Source organism: Miscanthus floridulus, chromosome 7 (genome assembly GCF_019320115.1).
Source record: "Miscanthus floridulus cultivar M001 chromosome 7, ASM1932011v1, whole genome shotgun sequence".
In the NCBI taxonomy this organism is placed as follows: domain Eukaryota; kingdom Viridiplantae; phylum Streptophyta; class Magnoliopsida; order Poales; family Poaceae; genus Miscanthus; species Miscanthus floridulus.
Window position 1 is genome coordinate 26,120,858 of NC_089586.1, and position 19,104 is coordinate 26,139,961.

The window sequence follows — 19,104 nt, forward strand, 5'->3', positions numbered from 1 at the left end:
TCAGCCAAGTTTTAGACCAGCGAACAGGACCATAATCCAAATCTAAGTATTTTCTCTTTGAGAGTTTATTTACAGAAAAAAATTATATTTTAAATCTTATTGTTAAAAAAAACAAAAATAAATAATAAACTTTTTGACTATAGCACTACCGGATCTTATTATTATATCTTGGATCGTGGTGGAAGCAGTCTTAAAAGCGACCCACTCGAGCCTCGAGCCTGACCTCTTCTCATACACGCAGGCCTTCCTTCCTTGCCGTGCTCGCGCCCTCCTCTTCCCGACTTCCCCGCCTTCATTTCTCACCCCTCCCCACCCGCCCCAACATCCCCAAATCTAACAGCAAAGGTCCGGAACCTTCTCGCCCCGCCTAGGGTTTGGGTTGGCGCCGGGCATGGCGTACGTGGACCACGCCTTCTCCATCTCCGACGAGGACGACCTCGTCGGCGGCGCCATCGGGGGCCCGCGCGGGGCGCCCGTCAAGGAGATCGCCTTCGCCGCCGCGCTGCTCGCCTTCGGGGCGCTCGGCGCCATCGGTGGCCTGCTAATGGCCGTCAACCGCGTCGGAGGAGACCGCGCGCACGGTGAGTCCGAGGCCGCTGTCCCCCTACCCTTTGTTCTTCCTCTGCCTCTACCTCTCTCGTCTCGATGCGAGCAGCTCGACTCCGCTTCCTGCCGTGCGCCTCTTGTAATTCGCACGGTTTTTTACCAGATCTCTGGGGGATTTTAGCTGTAAAGTTTGATTTAAGCGCCTAGGGTGTCAGGAATTCACCGCCTGTTAGTGGTGTTCCCGGGGTGCGACGCAAGTAATGTGGCTTTGCGCACACAAAGCGATACTAGTGATTTAGTTACTTTCCCAGTTACTTATTTATTAGGATGACAGTGCGTTTAGATTTGGGTGGGATGCTTAGTTGCTTACGTTTGGGGTTGGGATTGATTTTGGTAGGATGCGTAGTTGACCGGGTGCCAATCACAATAGGAAATGCAGGTTTTTATCTACCTATGGGGTTGTAAATTTGATTCTATCAGACGAGCACGAGCCTACCTGAAATTTAGTATCAACAAACCATCACAGTACGAGTTCATTTGAGTGCCTTGAAGTAGCGGGACAGGGTTTAGTAGTAGTTTCATAAACATGCAGGAGAGTGAAATTTAATTTAGAGGCAATAGAAATCACATATTTGCTTCCTGAGTCTATAATCAGGTATAGATTTTGTGTCTGTGCTAGAAGCCTGAGATAGGTTGATAATAAGAACAAGTTGTGATTTGCACTCAACTGCTTGTTGATTAGAACAAGTTTGTGATTTGCACGCACAGGCTTGATAATTTGCATGGATATTGATTCACCTTTCAAGTACTGATGCAATGTGAACCCTTTCATATAGTAGTTTTAATTAAGTACTGATTCATATGAAATGCTGCGCTTATGCATGAACTTGTTAGTACCTGCGCTTATGCATGAACTTGTTACTCCCTTTACCTGAACTTATGCCTATGTTGTATCAGGAATTTTCTTCATGATGTTGGGCATTGTAATGTTCATCCCTGGGTTCTACTACACAAGAATCGCCTACTATGCTTACAAAGGTTACAAGGGCTTCTCTTTTTCGAACATCCCACCGATCTGAAGGAGTATGCTGTCTGCTGGTTATGAAGTGGTGTCGCTGGTTAAGAGTTCATCGACTGTCGAATGGCTCTGTAGACACCCTTGTTCTACATCTTTCTGTGTCCATTCTCTTTGAACACGGTAGAATGAACTGGTGGATGTGTACAGATAAATGCAGCCATAGTTGTGCTCCATTGCGGTTTGGCCGACTGGAAAGGTGGTGGTTGTGTTAGTGTGACCATGTTCAACTGATATACGTTGCTACTTGTGAATTAATGTCGTTTTTGTCAGGGACCTTAAACCATTCTGTAAGAATTAAGTTCTCGTTATTCCAACTGTGAAGACATAATGCTTCATCTTTATCTTTGAAAAGCCGACTTTGTTGTACTAGTGTGACCATGTTCAACTGATATATTGATACTTATGAATTTTTGTCATTTTGTCAGGGACCTTAAAATCATTCTGGAAACCGCTGTATTGTGGTATGTTACGTCGTTGCCCTTATTAGGCCCTTGAGAGCAAGGCTAATAATACAGCTGGCTTGCTGGCTGTAAGGTTTCTTGTAGCCTTCTCTCAGCCCACTCATACAGTAGTTAGCTCTTTACAGTTAATACATGGTCCACTTGTCTCTCTCACAGACTTTCTTAGTTCTTGTGTCCAAGCCGGCTGTAAGCTTACAGCCCGCTTCTCCTCTCTCTCCTCCACCTCAGCATTTAGTCGGCTTACAGTCTGCTATTATACTTGCTCTGATACAATCTCATATGGCTCAGCTAGACATTTGACTGAGAATTTTGTTAAGTGCTGTAATTATACAGCTTTGCTGGCTCAACGAGACATTTGACTAGAGAGAAAGAACTTTGTTAACCGCTGAAATCATACAGCTTTTTGCAGCCTGTCTTGTTATCAGAGCGACTGGTAAGAGTTATATGTATCGTGCAGGTTAAGGTCAGAGTTACACGTATCACATACTCCGTCCATTAGCAGATTTTGCCTTGCATGTGTTATCATTCCGTAGTTTTCACTGTTTTAGTTGAAAAATGCATTATAGATGACAAACTCCCTCGCCCCTCAATTCCTTAGTTGAAATACGCAGTATATCTCCAATCAACAAATTATAAGTTATAATTTCGTAGTTTTCCACGGTAATTTTGTTTTGCCTGTAAAACGCACAGGCAGTTAGGCACATTGCAAAAAAATTTCACCATGGTTTAACTTATACCAATATGACGCAGTATTCCAGTTTAACATAAATAAATGAATTACGTTCCGCCGATATTTTCATATCGTAGTCCACTGTTTTAGTTGCGTTCCGCGGATATTTTCATATCGTAGTCCACTGTTTTAGTTGCAAAAGAAAAACATGCGTGCAACAAGGAACAATGGAACCAAAACAGATGCGTATAACAATAATGGAACCAAGAATGGAACCAACGCGAAAAAAAAAGAAACAAAACCGGAATAACACATAATGTGGCCGCATGAAATTTGGACAAGGGCATGACGCACCGTCCAATCGTGTATAGGCGTCTCTCTGGGCACCTTGCAAAGGGCAACCCTCCATGGAGAACCGGAAGGCACCCGTTCGTCTAATTATGCCGTCCCAGCACAAAATCCAACAGACCAAAACGAAACAAATATAGGTAAAGCTTCAGTATTTGGGTGAGTTTGCATAGAGAATTCGAGATGTGGCCAGGTATTGTGGCTTGGAACTCAAAGAAGATGGATCTCCAAACAATCTTCTCCTGGCTAGGCGTCACTCTGGGCTCCATGCGGCAGTCAGGACGCCATTGAACGGCGCCTGCTGTTGACTCATGATATAGAGCCGGATCTGTCTGATTTGATTCAGACCGTGCGCGAGAAGAAAAAAAACAGAAGACATGAATCTTTGAATCTATTCCGTACCGAGAAACACAAGCAAAATTCAAATGAACAAATCCAACAGGGCAATAAATTTTCTCCCGGACCGGATACTGATCCGAAAGAGAGAGAAACAAATTTCCTACCAGGTACAAATCGGAAAGAGAGGGCAGCAAAAGGAGAAAAGATATGGGGAAGAAACTCTACGACGACGAGGCTTCATAGAGACGGCGGACGGCGGCCGGCGGCTGGAGGTAACGAGCACGGTGGATTCAGTTAGGGTTTGTCGACCCCCGTTCTTATAGCCGGCTGCCAGCGAGCTGCGGTGGCCGGTGAGTGGGTGCTGGCTCTACTTGGGCCTCGCATCACGAGCTGTAGGGCTTCAGGCCCAACAGAGTGGCAGGCCAATCAAGTGCCTTTGTGTCCACCAAGCTAGGCCGATGCCGGCCTGGTTCACTGATTCTAGCCAGGCTGGGCTGAAACAAAGAACCAATCACGCCCCAAGAGTCCTGGTTCGGCAACTCACATCGATGATCGATCTTATTTGCATTTTGCAGGGGGTTGTCATGCGCCGTTCGAACGCTCGAAAGCTAGTAACGCGCCGTCAAATTCCCTCATTATTGATCTGATTTGCAGTACTAGTATTGTCCATTGCATCGACACAAAGGTCAGCATAGCGGTGAACGTTTAAGTTTTAGAATTTAGTACATCTTTTGACAAGATGAATTTACAATGCAAAAAAGGTTGGCAGAAACTTTGCTGGTGCCCAGTGGCATGTATAAAACATGAGATGCCTGGGAAGTGATTGCTGAGCTAAAAAGGCCTAAAATTATCTACAACCGTTCTAGTGATTGAGGCCACGTAAAATTTAGTCCATATCGACATATGCATAGAGTATTAAATATAGACTAAAAAATAACTAATTATACAAATTGCGACTAATTTGCGAGACGAATTTTTTAAGCCTAATTAGACCATGATTTGACAATGTGGTGCTACAGCAAAGCTACGGTAAACATGTAATAATGCTGGATTAATTAGGTTTAATAATTTCGTCTCGTGGAGTACTGAGGACTTCTGTAATTTGTTTAACTAGTATATTTGCCCGTGCTAACGCTTCGGAGTTATGAATTCCAAAGTTAATTCTATTAAATTTGAAGTACTTCATTAAGATTCAATCAAAAACATATTTCTGTAGCTCAAAAAATTGAAGCGATGCACGTTCACAAAGCATAGATGTACTTTTGTCACAAAAGTTAGAATTCAATCTCGTTTTATAAAAAATCATATAAAATGACAAATATGAATGTATTTATTCTCATACTTTTTGAAAAAATTGAGGGAATCCCAACTATTGAAACAAAAGACACCTATGGGATATGGATACATCTCATATTTTTTGAGCAATCGAAATGCAATTTTTTATGAGTTCTCATGACTGGCACTACATATTCCCTCCTCACCCGCTTGTACAGAAGACATTGTCCATGTACATTACAAATAAGATTGCAAAAGATCAATATGTGCAACCCAATGTACCAACAACAACAATTTTAACAGTTTAAAAAACAATTTTAACCATGACACCGGACCACATGTATACGACACACAGGACAACAACAATAAGCTGGTACTATGTATCCTCCTCCAGGATGGAACCTTGATTATAAAGATGTCAAGGACCCGATCCCCGATTCCCCGCGGTGAATTCTTCCATTAGGGGACGGGGATGGAGGAGAATTAATCCCCACGGGGAATGATTTGGTAGGAATGCTGTCCCTGTCGGGGATGGTGGGGACGGGGATGGTTGCCTGGTCCCCGACCCCGATCCCCACCAACCCGCCCCGCGAAGCAGTGAAGCACGCAGCCAGGCTGGGGCATACGCGCGAAGTGGTGGGCCTTTTGTTTTGGGGCAGGGGCATACGCCGGCAGGCGGCATGGGCCATCTGGCTACTGGCCTACATCGGCCCATCACAGCAGAGGGAAGAGGCCCTTAGGGCACACCGGCACAGACCCAGCCCATAGGGCATAGCTCGGCAAAGCATCCGCTCCCTCTCCACTTGCGCTTGGCACGTAGGCGATGACGGCGGCGCTCCCAGGCTCGGCGTTGGGCCACCGTCAGTGGCTCCCCCTCCCGCCCCCGGTCCTCTGCACACTGGCTGGCGACCCTGCGTGTGCGCCTCTTGTTCCCCTCCCGCCTCCGGTGGGCGGCGGTGACGGCGAGGGCGCCCCGCGTCTTGCTCTCCCTCTGCCTCGAGCTCGCCTCTGCCGTCGACGGCTTCGGCGAGCGCGGCCTCTTCCGTCTTGCTCTCCCTCTTCCTCTTCCGAATCCGATCCGACGAGCCTCGGCTACCGAGCTCGCCTCTGCTGTCTTGCTCTCCTTCTTCCTCAATCCGGCGAGCAGAGGCGAGCTCGACGACGAGGGCGGCTTCGGTGGCAGAGGCGAGCGCGACAGCCGAGGTGGAACTATGGCGTGCTTGGTGAGGTGCTCGTCGATGGCGTCCACGACGGCAGCGGCGAGCGTGCTTCACGTGTTGCGGGGATGGGGATCCCGCGGGGATTAAATCCCCGAGCGGGACGGGGATGGGGTTGAAGCGCTCCCCATGAGCCTTTACGGGGACAGGGACGGGGGAAATTTGCCCCTGCGACGGGGATGGGGCAGTAACCCCCGACGGGGAATTCACCGTTGACATCTCGACTTGATTATAGAAGTCAATGCTTTTCTGAAGTGGATCTTCAAGTTTCAGTGAACAAACAAAAAAATATGTGTTTGTTAGCATATCTCGACAGGAGACCACAAGCTGTTGATGACACACGAAGAGTAGCAAGTGTAGTTCGACCTGCTTGCTTAGCTACTGAAGTATAAAACTATTAGTAACTACGAAGTGCGCTAGTAACTAATGTCGATGTTTAGAAGAATAACCTGCACTCGATTAACCACTAAGGTATATCTCCCACCTGAAATATTATACCACACACTAAATAAAAAGTTAGAAGCCAAGATTCATATGCATTCTCTCTTATACTTCAACATCTACCATGTTTCAGGTTTATGTCAGCTATTGGTTGATCCTAGATCAATACCTAGCTGCTAGCTCATAGTGGGTGAGTGAAATCAAAAGTTAAGAGTATAATAAAGGACAAACAATAGGTTTATATCCACTGGCAACATCACATAATATTTATGGTACTACTATGAATAACAGTAGCAGGAAAAGAGTTTCAGAATATGAACTATCAGTTTTGGCTTAAAGATAAATTCAATAACTTTGAAGACATGATAAGCCTCCCAGCGTTATAACCAGCAATATCATTGACAATTAGGAGCAATTTCTGCAATATAAAATTAAGCCATGTATGTGCAATCATAGTTCCTTCAGGAAGGAGAAAAATAACCCAAATCACTCTGTAGAAAAAGAACGGTTTTTGGATGTGGGCATATACCTTGACCTGCTTCTGAACATCCTTGATGTAGTCTAAAGCCAGATCTAGCATGTCGACAGTGTTGGTTTGCTGCAGTCATCAACAAAACCAGACACACAATAACCGGTCGTCAGTTTGTCTACCTTGCGCTGTTCTGTTCAATCAGGGGTGGAAAGGGAAAAAATCTTATGACATTTCACTGTTGGGCATGAGCTCCTGCAGCTTCCGTATCCGCTCGCTGATCTTCATCCTCCTCACCTGACAGCGACAACTACATGAATCAGTTTCAAGTTTTTTCCTTTCTTTCTTTTTTTGGATTGGACTGAGAAACCAAGCGAGAATTTAAGAGTAGCAGCTAGGAATGCAGCTTGTGCTGGCCGCAGGGCATGAACCCGCTCGGCGATGCTGCGTGGATGGCCGCCATGTCCGCCGAGGCCGCCGTCTTGCGGCCATTCCATCAGGACTGATAGCAGACTACATGGTATAAAGTTTAGGCATTACAGAACATACAATGATCAAACAATAACATCATCCGAAATAGACAGAGCAAATTGTAAAGTATCAAATCACAGAATCACAAATACCTCTGATGAATCTTCTTGAGTTCCCTAGGAGAGGGGGGCACCTTCGGTAGGAGGCCCCGGCGGCCACTGCAACTGCGATAACGAGGAGATTTAATGAAGGGGGCGAAGCCTGACCTAGGTCGATGCCACCGCCGTGTCAAGGGCCGCTCCCCTAGAACAACGACCTCGGCTCCCTCGTCCTAGGGCTGTCGCTCAGCGGGCCACTCGCACCGGCAGCCGCCCAGGCTAGAGCTACACTGACCTAGGCCGGCGTCGCGCCGTGAAGGGCTGCCGCGGAGGCAACACGCCGCCAGTAAGGCCAGCCGCCGGACGGAGCCGCTGCCGGAGAAGGTGGCCAGCCACAGGTCCTCCCTCGCCACGCCACCCGCCGTCTCGAGCGCCTGCTGCAGCCAGCGTGCGGTGGCGCCGGCCTCAACCTCGAGCGCCTTCAGCGCCTCGATCGCGGCGTCCACGTCGGCCTTGGATGCGTCGCCGCCAGCCTTGAGCGCGTGCATGAACTAAAACGATCCCACGTATTCTAAGTATAACGTGATAGTCCACATCATCGTCCCGTCACATTAGATATCACAGTCATACATCGAATATTTGTTAAAAACGTAAATAGCAAGATTTATTCATTATTACATCGTCACTTGATGGAATCACTCAGAGCATGTAACATCTAGAACAACATCAAGTAGAAATACAGTGGACGTCGACTCCATCTTCTCAACCAAATTTGAGCGCTTGAACAAGACCTCTAATCCTCCCAATCATCTCCGTGGTAGTCGTACTCAGGCTCAGAACATGTCAAATAATTATTAGTACAATTTGTACTGCCCACTGGCTCTCACCCTATGCTTTGTGTTTGCTTTGTGGTAGTGGAATGCAAGGGTAGAGTAAAAGACATAGTTGTGGTTGTAGTTTCCTATGCGAGTATGTCAAGTTTTAATAATAATAATTCATCAAGTTTAAACCTGTCTCATCCACACATTCTCCCATCCCATCACACACATCTCACCACTCTCACACTCTCTAGGCGACAAGGATGACTCCCATTCGTACCTTGCCTCATCAGCCAAAGCTGGAAACCAACATAAGAATCCAGAGGGAGAGAAGAAAGGACTCTACTCACTAATCAAGGGAAGTGTAGGTCATAGGAATGTCCATATCCAAGGATGCGGCTATATGTATAGATCGATCAACTCTGTAGAGTGTGTACACCTGGAACCACAAGATCACCATGGTCAGCGGTGCCCCACCTAGGTTGATACTAGGCTACCTTCCAACCAGTGCGATGCGACCCTACCACTCAGCCCTAGGTCACCTCGAAGTCCACCGAAACGCTAAGACTATGAGACGTAGTACTGGGCCCCAAAGGTAACTACGATGTCTTAGGAGGGTGTGGGCCAAACGCCCGTACCTCCCTACACTATCCACTTCCAACCTAGTAGTAGTGGCACCGTCCTAGCTGGTCAGCATCCATCCCCCGCCCCGTTCAGGGATGAGTGGCGTGCACGTAGGGTCCTATGATCAGGTTCTATCGACATACCAGTCCTTTGGAGGATCGGACAGGATATCTTCTCAAAGGGGATAACCAACACCCCGTGCCTCGACGACACCTCCATCCCGGGGCTTCATCCCACAAAGACACTCCACCCCAGGATCTCCTCATCTCACATGCACCCGCCACACAGGTACCACTCGTAGGGGATGCCCATGTTGCACCCCCTGAAAAGACTCGTCCAACGACTCATCATAAGATCCTGCCCGATCGACTCAACCCTCACCACACACCCAAAACGCACGCCAAGATCTCCCCGGTTGTTACCACATTACCAGCACCTAGTGCCTTAACCACTCACATACAATCCTCCACCAAGCATCACATCATAGATATAATGCATAGTAGAAGTAGTAGCAAGTAAGTAAGTGAATGTCTAACCTAACAGCGGGTGTGCAGGGGTATAGGTTGTGACAAGATAATGTCTCACAAGCAATTCTACCATGCAACCTATCATAGATTATTTGCATAAAAGTAAAGCACTAGCATCTACATTGTAGCATGTCTAATAGTCTAATGGGATTCTACGAGATTGGGTGGGACGTGGCACCTGGCAGGTTGTCTCCAAGCTCCTTAGTGTAGTTGGGGTCGTGCTCCTCAGTTTGTGGCTCCTTCGGGTATATCAAACGAGACATATAGCCGTGATAAATGACTCCTATAGATGATCACAAAGAAGCAATAGAAATTCAAAAAATCCAAATACACTCAAACACAAGCCTATGACGTAGAGCTCATTTTTAGAAAAATTTGGGCACTGATTTCATATTTTTCTGAGGTCGTATGAATTTTCTAACTTTAAATCATTTTCTAAAAAAGAAAAATAAGAATTTTAAACAGTGAATGACACGTGGCGTCTTCTGATTGGGCGAGGCGGATCCAGTCGCTGACAGGTGGGGCTAGGTCAACGGTCAGTGTTCACCGATCAACGGTCAACGTTGATTGGGCCTTGACTGGGCTTAGTGGACCAGGTTATGGGCCAAATATGGGCTAGTCTGGGCCAGGCTGGTCCAAACACGTGTCAGACGCGCAAGTGGCCACGTGGTGCAAGTGGGCCACTACTAGGCTTGATCCACGGGGGCTGGTCCATGCTGGACGGCACAGTGCGGGTCCTTGGACCGTAGGCACGGTCCACGGTGGACCATGTTCACCTTTCCCTCTTCTCCCTTTAGCTCACGGTGCACTAGGTGCTCGTGGGTCCGGGCGAAGGGGCATGACTGTCTCCCTCTCTCCTCTGTTTCTCATAGCGGCGCTCTCGCCGGTGGTGAGCTCAGTCGTTCTCGCTCTAGGGTGGCTCGACACGAGCGCTAGAGGCTCTATGGCTTCATGAGCTCAAGGTGAGCTCGCTGGTGGGCCAAAGGTGGCGCCTTGGTGGCTCTAGCGCCTGGCGTAGGCTCGACGACAGACGACGGTGGCACGGTTTCGATGGCGGGGCCCTACGGTGCGCTGGGATAGCTCCAGCGAGCTATGCTGGCTTCCCCGCGCTCCGGTAAACACGTCAGTGGCTCCAAACATGATGGCGGGGCTTGACTGAGGTAGGCCATGGCGGCAGTGTCACGGCGATGGTGGCGGACGACGAGGAGGGGGCTACGACTGCAATAGGGGCCAAAAGTGGCCCTTTTCCCTCGATTGGGATCACGGGGAGGCCGGTCGACTCGACGACAGCGACCATACAGCACGGCGGAGTCCGCACCGCGATAAGGCACGTGGTGGAACTCTGGTGAGCTCACGGCTATGGTGGACTAGGGCAAGGCAGGAGCTTTCCATTCATCTAGCTATGAGTCGAGGTGCGCAGGGTGACGGTGAACCTCATCGGCCCCTCCTCGTGTCGCAAGGTGGCCAGGATCGGCGAGATCATGGTGGCAACATGGGAGGCATGTGGCTCTGGCGAGGTGGAACATGGTCAGCGGCTCGCGGGGGTCTCCTTCCCCTTCTACCTAGAGCACGTCGTGACCCTTGGTGAGGCGAAGCTTGCCAAGGCGGTCGTCCTACCTCTACCGGCCTAAGGCGGTCGAAACGTGGCGGCGCCATGGGTGGCCTCGACCATGGCAACCGTGCGGTGCACGACAAGGGCACACCAGCGTTCCTAAGCATCTAAGGCTCGGTAAGGCTGGGTCCTTGGTCGTGTACGTGTCTACGTGTGTGGTGCACCATATCAGCGAAAAGGGTAGCCTTTGGGCCTCCCAAGGGGGAGAATATGGTGGTGCGACTTGACACGTCCATGGCAGAGAGTACGGAAGAGCGACGTCGGGGGCTCACCGTGGTGGCGGGGTAGGTAGGATGGTGGTGCGGTGGCGAGTTGAGGCTGTGGCGAGGTGGTACAAGGCCGTGCCGAGCAACAACGGCAAGGAAGATCATCAGGGTGTCATGTTCTTCTCCGGTAGCGGCTCCTCGACGGCAGCGGCATGGTTGTCCTCCTTCTCCTCCCCTCCTCCCTTCTCCTTCCCTCCTCTCGGTCTCGGTGTGTGGCTGGTGAAACAACCAGTGACGATGGGGCATTGGAAGGGCGTTAGGGCACCGGGCGTGCCCTTTTATAGGGAGCTCACGACCATGGTGGTGGCGAACGATGGATGGAGGGGAAGGGGGCACGTGGAGGGCGATCAAGGGCTTTGGCTTAGGGTTTTAGGGAACAGGGGTGGGCGCGGTTGCCTTGGCGTCCCGTTTTCATGCGGCGGCAGTCAAGGGCGGGTATAATGGTGGTAGACAGTGGCAGGCGCACTGTGAGGGCGTGGGCCATGGCGCTCGCGTCAGCGACAGGCGGGCACCAGCTGGGGTAGGTGGTGGCACGGATCATCGATGTGGCGGGCATCCACGCGCGTACGGGCAAGGGCAGGGGCACGGATGGCTGGGATGGCGAGCGACGCGACGCGATGCTCTGCTTCAACTTAAGCAGAGAGGGGAGCGGGGTAGGGGATGACAGGCGGGGTTGAGATGTCAGCGGCAGAGAAAGAGGGCGACGCGGGCACGGGCGCGATGCAGGCTGTTGCTAGGCCGGCTCGGCCACGCACGGGCGCGGGCACGCGTAGGGGGGGCGGTGCTAGGCCACAGCGCGGGCGAAGCAGGGCGGCGCGGTGCGGGCACGATGCGGGTCCGTGACGGGCGACGTGGGCCGATAGGGCTAGGTGCGCGGGCTGTTGTTGTTGTTGTTGTTGTTGTTGGGTTTCTTTCCTTTTTCTATTTCTTTCCCCTTTTCTAATTCATTTTCTATTTCTATTTCCACACTACATCTAGGGCCCCTATGCATATATACATGTGTTACCAACATGTATACACCCTATTAGGGCCTGCTAGAGGTTATCTAGGGCTTTAGGGTCCATGCCAAAGGTTTGGTAACACACATAATTTATTTAAAAAGGTTGGATTGATTTTATTACATCACATAAAATCATGAAGAAGCAACTCACAAGTTGAATTAAATGCAAAATGTTCAACCATGCTAACTTGAATTAAATGCAAAATGCTCAACCATGCTAACTTGGTTCTACTTGTGCAACTACATGAGTGGTTTCGTAGTATGCACACTCACCGTGCATGGGTTTTGTTAGAAAAATTTTGAAGTTCAGATTTTTGGGTTATTAGAAAACCTGGGTTGTTACACGAACTCAACCTGCCTGGCGTCACCTGCGCTGCCATTGCTTCCGAGAGGCGAGAGCCCTGGTGAATCTTAGGGCGGAAGGGAGAGGTATCGAACCGTGACTGCAGTCGCGCGTGGGCGTGGGAGATGCACGGGCGTTTGAAGCCGCGGGGTGAGAAGCCTACCATCACACATTGAACAGTGCCATTGGATTTGGTTCGGGTGTTTTATTAGCCCTTGATTTTAATGGAGACGAATTCATGTGTGTATTTTTCTGGGTACACAATGGTTGGAGGCTCTCAGCGGATGATGTTTTTCTTGATGAGATCTAGTATAATTTTGATTGGTCCATTATAGTAGAGATTATTACTATCCGAACCATGTGACACTCTGGTGTGATATCCGATATGATACCCTTAAATTTTAGCCCCTGAATTTAAACACCACCTAAACCGGGAACTTTTAAGGATCATGCGCTGCGTGTAAGGCACTTTTTGACTTCGTAGTCAATGTATAATTACACCATTGAAGGAGTCCAGGGAGACATCTAGTGGACAATACGGCTGCGTACACACTGGATAAAGAGGAGTCTTTCTTTGTCAGCCAGAGGGTTAAAGAGCGTGCTCATCCGATTGATGTGATCATTTGACGCGTATATCATTACTGAAGCTCCTGACAAAACCACCTCCAGTGCCTAACTGTCTTCAACGCATATTCAAGGTATGTGCTTGCATTCAGTCTATTGCTTGAGTTGTCAGCGAAAGTTCACCGTCCATTGCTCCGCGAAATGCTCAGCAGCTCACAGGTCAGGTCCCAAAGAACCTGAATCATCTTCTCCTTTTTGTTCTGAGGATGAACTTAATCATCCGATGGACTTTGCCCGATGTATTGTAAAAACCGTCGCGAAAAATAGAAGTAAAAAACTTTAAACTTGGACTAAATTTACATAAAGAGTTACTAATATTCACCATTAGACTAATTATAGAATATATTTTCATAATCAATTTATTTGGAGACATAAATAGTAATATTATTTGTCATGTGGGGACACACCTACATTAGGAGGAAGCGGGCCCGCGACGTACGCCGAGCCGCCGAACGCGCAGATCGCACGGTGATCGCGGCCAGGAGCGAGGCTGGCTCAACCGACGCTCGTGGCTAGCCAGGAAAGATAGAGTTGGATTCTATTATTAGTTAGAGTTGGATTCTATTATTAGTTCCTAGATTAAAGGAGTCTGTTTCCTATTTTAGATTCAGGCCACCGGCCATATATATATTCATTGTAACCCGTACGTGAGACATTAAGCAATATCAAATCAATCTACTTCTTTCTACCTTCTTCAACCCAAGCCCAGCAGATCGTGAGGGGTAAAACCTCCGTCCCTGGAAGACACGGCAGGAGACTACGAACTTCGTAGTCGAGGTCCAGCTACCCGAGGGTTTGAGGCCCTTGACAACCTGGTATCACGTTCCCGGCGATCCGCTCATTCCCGGTCTTCGTCCCCGCCACGCCAGACCTCTGTAGCCGTCGCCGTTCCAATCTCACCCGCCTCGTTGTCCACTGGTTCGTGCACGACAGCCATGGGTGATCTCGCTGCCCTCAAGTCCACCGTGGAGAAGCTTGCTGAAGCCGTCGCGTCCCTGCAAGCTACCACGCAGGCTAATGCCAAGACGATGGAGGCTCAGGCTAACGCGATCGCGGCACTCTCGGCCGATCGTTCGTCCTCATCAGGCAGCAAGGCCCCGTCTGGGAAACACTTCCAGGACCGGCCGCCCAAGCATCAGAAGATGGACTTTCCGCGTTTTGACGGCAAGTCCGACCCGCTCGCGTTCATCAACCGATGCGAGTCGTACTTCTTCCAGCAGCGGATCATGGAGGAAGAGAAGACGTGGATGGCGTCGTATAACCTCGTCGACGGCGCCCAGATGTGGTACATCCAGGTCCAGACGGACGAAGGCACACCGTCTTGGCGCCGTTTCAAGGAATTGATCAACCTGCGGTACGGACCGCCGCTACGTTCTGCGCCTCTCTTCGAGCTGGCGGACTGCCGTCGCACGGGGACCGTCGAGGAGTACCAGGAACGTTTTCAGGCGCTCCTGCCCCGAGCCGGCCGACTGGACGAGATCCAGCGCGTCCAACTCTTCACCGGCGGGCTCCTCCCTCCGCTCAGCCTCGCCGTACAGGTCCAGAACCCGCAATCCCTTGCGGCAGCAATGAGTCTGGCTCGGCAGATGGAGCTCATGGAGCAGTACCAGCCCACGTCGGCCAAGGCTGCCCCTCGCGCCATCCTGCCGGCACCACTGCCGCGCCAGGCCGCACCCCAGCCAACGGCGCCCAAGGCACCCACGCCTACGGTCACCATCGAGGGGCGTCCGGTGAAGCGTCTCACCCAGGCGGAACAGGAGGAACGGCGCCGCCTCGGCCTATGCTATAACTGCGATGAGAAGTACGGGCGGGGCCACAACCGGGTCTGCAAAAAGCTCTTCGTCCTCGACAGCATCGAAGAAGACGACGACGCCGATGCCGAGGGCAGTGACGACGGCCCCACCGGGGCGGACGCGCCGGTGTTCTCTTTGCACGCCGTGGCAGGCGTCCGCGTTGGCAAGACCATCCAAGTCCGGGTCCAGCTGGGCTCCGAGGTCCTCACGGCCCTCCTCGACACCGGATCGACGCATAATTTCATCTCGGAGGCTGCTGCACTCCGGATCGGCCTGCCACCGCAACAACAACCACGTATCACGGCCACGGTGGCCAACGGGGAGCGCATCTCCTGCCCTGGAGTGCTGCGGCAGGCGCCGATCACCATCCAGGGTGCACGCTTCAACGTCGACCTGTATATGATGCCACTGGCGGCCTACGACATGGTTCTGGGGACGATCTGGATGGAGACATTGGGGGCCGATCGTGTGGGATCTCACTGCCCGCACCCTGTCCTTCCAGCGCCATGGGCGCGAGGTCTGCTGGACGGGCGTGCCTTCGGCGGACGAGCCGTGCGTCCAGTCCGCCACGGCCACTCCCTCCCTCCTCGATGAGCTGCTCTCCGCGTTCTCGGATGTCTTCGCCGAACCAGTCGGCCTGCCCCCGCCAAGAGGCCGTGAGCACGCCATTATCTTGAAGCCCGACGCGCAGCCGGTCGCGGTTCGCCCTTACCGCTACCCGGCGTCCCACAAGGATGAGTTGGAGCGGCAGTGTGCCGCTATGATGGAGCAGGGCGTCGTTCGCCGCAGCACTTCGGCGTTCTCGTCGCCGGTCCTCCTCGTCAAGAAGGCCGACGGGACATGGCGCTTCTGCGTGGACTATCGCGCCCTCAATGCCCTCACCATTAAGGACGCGTTCCCCATTCCGGTGGTGGACGAGCTGCTCGACGAGCTGCACGGCGCGCGGTTCTTCAGCAAGCTGGACCTGCAATCAGGCTATCACCAAGTCCGCATGCGGGCGGAGGACATACACAAGACGGCGTTCCGCACTCACGATGGGCTCTACGAGTTCCTTGTGATGTCGTTCGGGCTGTGCAATGCCCCGGCGACATTTCAGGCGCTCATGAACGACGTGCTCCGCCCCTACCTGCGCCGGTTTGTCTTGGTTTTCTTTGACGATATACTTATCTACAGCAGGACATGGGCCGATCATCTTCGTCATCTTCGCACCGTCCTCGCCCTCCTTCGTCTCCATCGCCTCTTCGTCAAGCGGTCCAAGTGCGCGTTCGGTGTCATGGCTGTGGCGTACCTCGGCCACATCATCTCCGAAGCGGGCGTGGCTATGGATCCGGCCAAGGTGCAGGCCATCCATGACTGGCCGATACCCCGGTCCGCTCGTGCCGTGCGAGGCTTCCTCGGCTTGGCGGGCTACTACCGGAAGTTCGTCGCCAACTATGGGGCCGTCGCCGCGCCTCTGACAGCCCTCCTCAAAAAGGACGGCTTCTCGTGGACTGACACCGCGGCCTCCGCCTTCGCCGATCTCAAGGCCGCGGTCACGTCCGCCCCTGTGTTGGTTATGCCCGACTTCGACAAGGGCTTCGTCGTCGAGTGTGACGCCTCGACGCATGGGTTTGCCGCCGTCCTCATCCAGGAGAGCCACCCGATCGCCTACTTCAGCAGACCCGTCGCCCCACGACACCGCTCTCTCGCTGCCTATGAGAGGGAACTGATCGGCCTCGTCCACGCCGTTCATCATTGGAGGCCCTATTTGTGGGGACGCCGTTTCGTCGTCAAGACTGATCATTATAGCCTCAAGTACCTGCTGGACCAGCGGCTCTCGACGATCCCACAACACCATTGGGTGGGAAAGCTATTGGGCTTTGACTTCACGGTGGAATACAAGCCCGGCGCGGCGAACACGGTGGCTGACGCGCTCTCACGCTGCGACACGGACACGGGGGCCGTACTGGCAATCTCGGCGCCACGATTTGACTTCGTCGAGCGTCTCCGTCAAGCTCAAGCTGCTGACCCGGCCTTAGTGGCCATTCATGATGAAATTCGCGCAGGTACTCGTGGCGAGCCGTGGAAGGTCGTGGACGGCGTACTCTAGTTCCGTGGCCGCCTCTACCTTCCGCCTGCGTCCCCGCTCATCCAGGAGATCGTGGTGGCTATTCACGACGACGGGCATGAGGGAGTGTAGCGCACGCTTCATCGTCTTCGCCGCGACGTCCACTTTCCCGACATGCGCCGCCTCGTGCAGGATTTCATGCGCGCGTGCGATACGTGCCAGCGCTACAAGTCCGAGCATCTCCATCCGGCCGGACTGCTGCTGCCCCTGCCGGTGCCGCAGGGTGTTTGGACTGACATTGGTCTGGACTTCGTGGAGGCTTTGCCGTGCGTCCGTGGGAAGTCCGTGATCCTCACTGTGGTGGACAGATTCAGCAAATATTGCCACTTCATTCCAATGGCCCACCCCTACACCGCCGAATCCGTCGCGCAAGCTTTCTTCACCGACATCGTCAGGCTGCACGGCGTACCGCAGTCCATGGTGTCCGACCGTGACCCGATATTCACCTCCGCGTTCTGGAAGGAACTCATGCGGCTCATGGGTACTAAGTTACATATGACGACCGCTTTCCACCCTCAGGCCGACGGGCAGACAGAGGCGGCCAACCGCGTCATCGTCATGTATCTTCGCTGCTTCACCGGCGATCGTCCTCGATAGTGGGTCCGATGGCTCCCTTGGGCGGAGTACGTTTACAACACTGCCTACCAAACATCGTTGCGGGACACGCCTTTCAGGGTGGTCTATGGTCGTGATCCGCCCACCATCCGGTCCTATGAGCCGGGCGAGACTCGTGTGGCTGCTGTCGCCCGCACCATGGCGGAACGTGAGGAGTTCTTGGCAGATGTCCACTACCGCCTGGAGCAAGCACAGGCCCTCCAGAAGAAATACTACGACAAGGATCATCGTCCAGTTTCATATGTTGTGGGCGACTTTGTGCTCCTTCGCCTTCGTCATCGCGCTCCAGCTTCGCTGCCTCAGGTCACCAAGGGCAAGTTGAAGCCCCGCTTCTTCGGGCCGTATCGTGTCGTCGAGATGATCAACCCCGTCGCCGTCCGTCTCGAGTTGCCTCCACGCGCCAAGCTTCATGATGTGTTCCACGTCAGTCTTCTCAAGAAGTATGTCGGACCTACTCCGGCTGCACCACCCGTCCTGCCGGCCATCCATCACGGCGCGGTCGAGCCCGAGCCCGAGCGTGTGACGCGCGCGCGCCTAGCCCGGGGAGTTCAGCAGGTGCTCGTTCATTGGAAGGGGGAGACTGCAGCTTCAGCTACTTGGGAGGATCTTGACACTTTCCGCGCGCGCTATCCAGCGTTCCAGCTCGAGGACGAGTTGGCCCTCGAAGGGGGGAGAGATGTCATGTGGGGACGCACCTACATTAGGAGGAAGCGGGCCCGCGACGTACGCCGAGCCGCCGAACGCGCAGATCGCGCGGTGATCGCGGCCAGGAGCGAGGCTGGCTCAACCGACGCTCGTGGCTAGCCAGGAAAGATAGAGTTGGATTCTATTATTAGTTAGAGTTGGATTCTATTATTAGTTCCTAGATTAAAGGAGTCTGTTTCCTATTTTAGATTCAGGCCACCGACCATATATATATTCATTGTAACTCGTACGTGAGACATTAAGCAATATCAAATCAATCTACTTCTTTCTACCTTCTTCAACCCAAGCCCAGCAGATCGTGAGGGGTAAAACTGGAAGACACGGCAGGAGACTACGAACTTCGTAGTCGAGGTCCAGCTACCCGAGGGTTTGAGGCCCTTGACATTATTTATTATAAACTTAGTCAAATTTGAGTCAGTTTGACTGACACAGATCCCATAATTATATACTTTTGTGAACGGAGGAAGTACTAGAAAAATCCAAAAGCATCTGCTGAAATCTCTGCACTCACGTGTACGTTCTGTCGGCTTTGTTCTTCTCCTTGTGGCGGTGACTTCGCTTTCTAGCGGTTCGAAGATGATAAGCCCTAGCCGCGCCGTGGTGCTGAATCTACAGAGACGCGGCACAAGTTCTTTGCTTCCTGCCTCGGATGAAGAG

The 19,104-nt window shown here is 52.0% G+C and overlaps 2 protein-coding genes across 2 annotated transcripts; both read left to right on the top strand.

The window, feature by feature from the left end:
- The first annotated feature begins 273 nt into the window (after positions 1-273).
- On the top strand, positions 274-2,043 carry LOC136462889 (uncharacterized). Its single transcript, XM_066461929.1, has 2 exons — positions 274-581; positions 1,504-2,043. The coding sequence occupies exons 1-2, from the start codon at positions 392-394 to the stop codon at positions 1,623-1,625; spliced, it is 312 nt and encodes a 103-aa protein (XP_066318026.1). The 5' UTR covers positions 274-391; the 3' UTR covers positions 1,626-2,043.
- Positions 2,044-14,162: 12,119 nt separating this feature from the next.
- On the top strand, positions 14,163-17,109 carry LOC136465245 (uncharacterized). Its single transcript, XM_066464057.1, has 2 exons — positions 14,163-15,446; positions 15,523-17,109. Exons 1-2 carry the CDS (start codon positions 14,163-14,165, stop codon positions 17,107-17,109), a joined length of 2,871 nt encoding a protein of 956 aa, XP_066320154.1.
- The last annotated feature ends 1,995 nt before the right edge of the window (positions 17,110-19,104 follow it).

Bases quoted from the DNA above. Each gene is read 5' to 3' on its own strand.
- LOC136462889 (XM_066461929.1), top strand. From the start codon at position 392: ATGGCGTACGTGGACCACGCCTTCTCCATCTCCGACGAGGACGACCTC. The intron at 582-1,503 runs GTGAGTCCGAGG...ATGTTGTATCAG, and splicing joins CGGAGGAGACCGCGCGCACG to GAATTTTCTTCATGATGTTG.
- LOC136465245 (XM_066464057.1), top strand. From the start codon at position 14,163: ATGGGTGATCTCGCTGCCCTCAAGTCCACCGTGGAGAAGCTTGCTGAA. The intron at 15,447-15,522 runs GTTCTGGGGACG...CTGTCCTTCCAG, and splicing joins CACTGGCGGCCTACGACATG to CGCCATGGGCGCGAGGTCTG.